This window comes from Cryptomeria japonica, chromosome 10, assembly GCF_030272615.1.
Source record: "Cryptomeria japonica chromosome 10, Sugi_1.0, whole genome shotgun sequence".
Lineage (NCBI taxonomy): Eukaryota > Viridiplantae > Streptophyta > Pinopsida > Cupressales > Cupressaceae > Cryptomeria > Cryptomeria japonica.
Genome location: NC_081414.1, coordinates 182872578 through 182879048, shown reverse-complemented (window position 1 = coordinate 182879048; position 6471 = coordinate 182872578). Strand labels below are relative to the sequence as shown.

Here is a 6471-nt window from a genome sequence, read left to right as displayed (position 1 = left end):
CCCTTGGATGACTTTTGTTATTTTTCCTTTTCATGCAAATAAAGAAGATAATAAGAAAAATGATATTGGCTAAGATTATCCTCCTACCCTCACTATTGCTTCTCTCACCAATTAGAGGCTTTATTTATGTTTTATGCTCTAGAATTTTCACTTATAGACTTTAGAGGTGTGACTATTTCCACCCATTTACATTTACATGGATATGTATAACACTATTTTGCAAATGGTTTATTCACAATAAAAATTAAGTTTTTAGAATTCGTCATTTTCTATCAATTATATTGAACAAGTTGTCAAGAATTTATGACTAATTTAATTTAATACTTTGTTGAAGTTTCTATACAAATTATTTCAATCTATAACTTTTTTTATATTAAAAAAATTATCATTATAATATTTGTTTCTAATAAATTTGCATTATAAATATTATTCTGTTATCTATTGAGCAATATAATACCATAATACACAAGTTGAACAACAAATAAAATCTTTTCATAAGTTTTTAGTCGTGGATTCTTAACTCCAATAAATAGTGTATAGATATAATTTGATAAATATTTATCAAATAGTTTATTTATTACCAATATTCTGATTCAAAACATAAAAAACTTCAAATCATTATTTTATTATAATGTAATTCTTCTTTTGCATGCATTATTTTTCATTAGAAAAGGGACATTAAAGTAGAGTGCGATGTATTTTTTGAAATTTTTCTAACATAGTTTATTTATTATTAGTATCAAATAGAGGCCATTCTTTTTTTGTAATGGACTAATGTTGATATACGATTAAATAGAAAATAATATTAAAAAATACATATTATAATTTTTGATATGCTCACACTAAGTGATGTGTACCTATACTATTGCATCTTTGGATGACTTCATTTGAACCCCCAAAACATGAGTTGAACTAGAACTTTTAACACATAGATAGAAGTGGAGGAGGTTTGTTAGAGGTTCTAGAAAGGGGTTTTGATCTAATTGTTGTTTAATTGAGGAAGTTGTAACTAATACCTCTAGGATTATATCAAAATTCCATGTTTAGATTAATTGATCATTTATTTTTAAATCTCAGTACAATTTTAGGTAAAAATTAGAGTTTTCTCACTCACATTATTATGTTTTACTTGTTTTTCACTAATGTACATTCATTATTAAATATTCTTTAAGCTTGGTGATACTTCATGTGCACATAATGTACTTTCATGTTTACATCTCACTATATAAGATTGTATACCTATACTTGTATGATGACATCTAGCACATGATTTTAATACTCATTCATTGTCTTCACACTTGGGATCAATATTAGGGAACCTTATGACCCCTTACATGTTATTTTAGTATCATATCATGATACATTATTTGATAATTTTACATGATAATCTCTCTATGACAACCTGTTACATGTTTATGGAGCTTACATGATCATATTCTTTTACACATGTATTGGTTTTTTCATCCTCAAATTCCTTGCATCATTTTGTGTGCAACCAATTTAAGGGGGCATATTATATCACATACATTCTTTCACGGATATTGGTAAAATAACTCTATAGGGATCCTACACCACATGCTCATTATCATAATGACTCATCAACACTCCTACATTGACCTTGTTTGGTTATAGCGACTTACTAAAATTACTTCACCATATTCTATCATTGGGAACATGGTTAGTATAAGCCATTTAGGGATCCCTCAACTTGTCCTTTTCTTGTTACATTGGTCTATTTGGGGATCCTATACTACCTCTTTGTTAGTAACACTGGCTCATTTAGGAATCTTGGACCTATATCTCTTGGTCTCGACCTGTTTTGCTTATGATAAATATTTACAATCCGTATACATTTACACATTCATTTTTACATCACTATATAGTTATTGTTTATGCTCATTTTAGTATTTGTGTCAAATTCTAGTAACAAATTTTTGTGCATGTAAATACGAAGATAGGCATACCACACATGAAGCATAAATGAAACATTTCCCATATCCACATCCACTTTGAATGTACTTTTCCTTTATTTTTATTTTTGTTTGTTTGTTTAATTTGATGTACATGATTCATTTTGTCAATGCATAAATTCTAACATTTCAAACATAAAAAGTTATGGATAAGCTAAGAAGGTAAAAAATTTAAAAGACATCTTACAAAATATAAATTAAAGACGTGTAAGTTGAAATACACATTGTGTTTTTCAATCTACAATTTTCTTCATAACATCAATTATATAATTTTTTTTTTGTTGATGTATGAATCTCAACATTTTCTATAAAACAAATTATGAATAAGCGAAGATAGTATTAGTCCTCTAATCTTTTTTATTTAAGAATTTGCTAAACCAATAGACCGATGATTTAGGATATCTATTTAAATTATCCTTATAATCTACATAGTAAAGGCCGAATCTTATTGTAAAGCCATATAACCACTCAAAGTTGTCCAATAGAGACCAGGCAAAATATCCATGTACATCGGATCCATCCCTGCAATATAACTCATCTATATCAATATACAAATAATATTTATATATATAAATAAAAATAAAAATAATTATAACTCACCTTATTGCTCGCTGTAAAAACAATAAATGCTTTGAGTGATAATCTATTCTGCCAGTATCATTCAAAGCCTCTGACATTGGTAAAGTATCATTATCCCTTTCAGAAAAACCTATAACAAACAAGGTTAAGTTAAAACTTCCAAAAAAATCACATTAAATTAAAAAAAAACCCTATTATTCACTAATTTTGTTAAAAATAGTTAAATAAGCTTCATGTGGCAAGGACATTTACCGTTTTCTGTTATGTAAATTGGTAGATTGTCATATTTATGTTTTACGTACTTCAAAAGTTCTCTTATTCCAGGGGGATATACATTAATCCAACTGGAGCCTCCCTGTTCCGCCGCATTGAAAATTATCATTAGCAATCAAATACTTCAACAAAATTATTAATCAGGGAGTTCTACAAATTATTGAGTCTTACCGCCGGTCCAATCAGCACGCCATTCCTCTCAGCTGAAAACATTTCGATGGCAATGGATGTGAGATGTAATGTACAAATCATCTAAATTATTGGAAGACTAAATCAGTTTATATATTGTTAAACTCAAAAAGGGAAATTTCAGAAATGCTACCGGTTAAATTTGCTAGAGAATCCGATACTATATAGCTTGGAGTAGTAAAATTGGGTGTCATTGAAGCATCGACAGCATACCGACTTGTGTAGTAATTTAAGCCCACAAAATCAAAGGAACCTTTCACCATAGCAGATTCAAGGGCACTAAATTTGGGTAAACGCACACCAACAAGATTTGTCATTGAGGAGGGGTATTTCCCTCTTGCAATTGGATCCATAAACCTGTAAATTTGTACTGCTAGTCAATTTCATATTGCGGCCCATTAGTAGATTGCCTTTAAAAAGGTACTTGCTTACCAGCCAAACATAAAATCTATAGCCCTTTGGGAAGCTTTATGGTCAGAGTGGGATTTTGAATAGGGCATAATCCACATGCTCACTAATGCAATACCAATCGATCCCTTCTGCAATGCCTACACATGAAAATGGTAGATTGGCATATAGCAGTTGTATGTAATCAATGATATGTAGATTTTCACATTATAATATTATAATATTGAGTGTTGTTTTTGGATTTGATTGTTATGTAATTAATGTTTTAGATAATTTTTCTTAAAGATATATTATAAAATATGATTCCAAAGATTTTTGATAAAAACTCTCACACAATCAAATTTAAAAACAACAACACTCAATTACACTCAATTATATGTGATTTTAAAAAAAAAACTATAGTTGGTCACCTGATATTTGCTCTTGTAGAGATTCACAGCAGCTGCGTGAGAAAGGAGGAGGTTATGGGCTACGATATATGGCTCTGTTGGCGAATGATGACCTGGTGGGCCAATTCTCACATCATATCCTGTAATTGCGTAGGCATAAGGTTCGTTTAAAGTGATCCAGTGTTTCACTCGGTCTCCAAACTCTTGAAAGCACACTTCACTATAAGCTACAAAATCCTTCCTGCATTGTTAGGAACAGAGCCTCTGTTATGCAAATACAATGACCAAGTAAAGAAATCAAAGATCTATGGTTTGGGCATCAGTTCCGCCCAAGTTTAATGTTTTGGAAGGGTTTCATACACAATATCCTGGCTGAGAAAGCCTCCATATTTATCCTCCAATGCTTGTGGAAGGTCCCAATGGAATAATGTTATAAAAGGCGTGATTTCTGTAATGAGAGTTGTGGGTCATTAGGTTTACAGTTTCAATAATTTTATATCTTATAGATTGGACTTAAATAACACACTTTAAATTTTGATTCATTATAAATCTTATTGATAATTTCAAATGAACAATAATAAAAATATACATATTACCATGTTTGAGGAGTTCATCGATTAAATTGTTATAATAGGTCACTCCAACTTTGTTGATTCCCCCTTCGACCGTACCATCTGTAACCCAAAACAAAATCCTTTTAATATAGGGATCAATGAATACTAGTTATATTTAGTGAGAATAATAAATTAAAAAAATGACTCACATGGTAATATCCGTGACCAAGAAATAGAAAACCTATATGCATCCATGCCCATGTCCTTCATCAGTTTCACGTCCTCCTGTAAATTTCACTATCCGTCTTTAATATATTTCAAGATGAAAACACTAAACGCATTCAGATGATCTTTCATGGATCTGAAAATATATGATTTGAATCAAATGCTGTAAGCAGCACACCTTATAGCGATGGTATTCGTCGACAGCAACATCCCCATTTTTCCCATCAGCGATTGTCCCTGCACATAATTTCATTTACAATATGTTTTCAGACATTGATTGCAAGAGAGAAAATCAATAGATAGAAATGGAAAATACAGATAAATATATGTAAAGAAGAGTCAAAGTTTACCTGGCATATGTGAGAAAGTATCCCAGACGCTTGGGCCTCTTCCTCCTTCATGGGCAGCTCCTTCATATTGATATGAAGCAGAAGCTGTACCGAATATAAATCCAGGAGGAAACCCACTCCTATTTAATACTTGTACTACATCCTGAGTTGCATCCACTCTCGCTGTAAACACAATAACCCACAAACACACCACCACACAGGTTCCCCATTTCTTTCTGCTAGTCATTATTGTAATGCTTTCCACGTAGCAATTCCTTAATGCCATGAGGATTTAGAGATACACCACCTTAAATAGAAATAAAACGAGACCCTGCCGGCCAATTCGGATTGTAATGATTCAGAACTTCCAAAATACAGATGGTAGACGAACATGGAATTCGTCAATGGAAAGTTTATGAGCGACAAATGAAAGCGTTTACGAAAACAAGAGAGAAATTTTGAACGCAATCTATGCGTTTGAAAAGAATGGACAATTCAGATCAAAAGAAGAGGTCGAGAAGAACGAGGTTTTGAGTATCAGTTGGGGCCAACCGCCTTGCATAATAAAATGAAAATCTCTCGTCCAAGTCCAAAACATTTGTAATCATCGAAGGCTTTTGTGATGTAAGAATAAGTGAGTTAATTATAGAAGGCGTTTGTGATAAAGTAATGGAGTCAGGATATTATTAATTATTTTAATAGATTAAGATGTGGTAAGTGTTTTAAATGTTAATATGAAATGATATTATATAAATAATTTATAAGTGATTTTCATGTTTATGTTGAAGAGCACACAATATATTGAGGGGGATGTGAGTTAGTATATCCATTTTTTATTCAAATTAAACATTAGTTATCTTAAAATACTTTTTCAAATAATGACAAAAAGTTATCAAATTTGTTTAACATAAAATCTGTTATGATGTGCCATTTATAACACATAAAGAAACACACATTGACACAATGAACACCAAATATATGTGGAAACCTAAGATGGAAAAAAACACATTGAGAATAGCTCCTTGGATCTATTGGCCAAATCCACCCTTACAAAATAATGAATCACTTACAATGATTAAGTAGGCACCAACCTACCGGCAACACCAATCCTCTTAATATACTTTTTTGCACCAACCCACTAGATACACCAATCTCATATGCCCAGATTTGAGCAACAACTCAGTAACTAGGACTTCAATTTCAACAATATGAAATTTATGGATTGAGGACCTTCAACTTCAACATACAACTTGCATCTAATATGATCAACCTTCAAACACTCCTTCAAAATAAATGATAATGACACACATAAATCTAGAAACTGTAGAAAACCTTCTTTTTGAATTCACATTATATGAACTTGTATTCTTAGAAGTACACACACAACTTAACTACCAATACACTTAGAAATGAATCCAAGACACCTATTATATGTTTTATAATTATAATTACATGAACATAATTCAACCTAATACATAATTGATCTTGCTTAGGTTGGCCACACAAAAAATTCTTCACGAAATGTGTAATAGGCTAGGTCCAATCAGCCCACACA

At 31.3% G+C, this 6471-nt stretch overlaps 1 protein-coding gene across 1 annotated transcript; it reads right to left on the bottom strand.

The window, feature by feature from the left end:
• Positions 1-434: 434 nt before the first annotated feature.
• LOC131073547 (beta-glucosidase 12-like) lies at positions 435-5085 on the bottom strand. The gene is made up of 13 exons (XM_059212299.1): positions 4938-5085; positions 4766-4824; positions 4572-4647; positions 4405-4482; positions 4169-4256; positions 3830-4049; positions 3444-3559; positions 3145-3368; positions 2994-3025; positions 2802-2904; positions 2571-2679; positions 2333-2492; positions 435-527 (listed from the first exon to the last, which is right to left on the bottom strand). The coding sequence occupies exons 1-13, from the start codon at positions 4942-4944 to the stop codon at positions 435-437; spliced, it is 1365 nt and encodes a 454-aa protein (XP_059068282.1). The 5' UTR covers positions 4945-5085.
• Positions 5086-6471: the final 1386 nt, after the last annotated feature.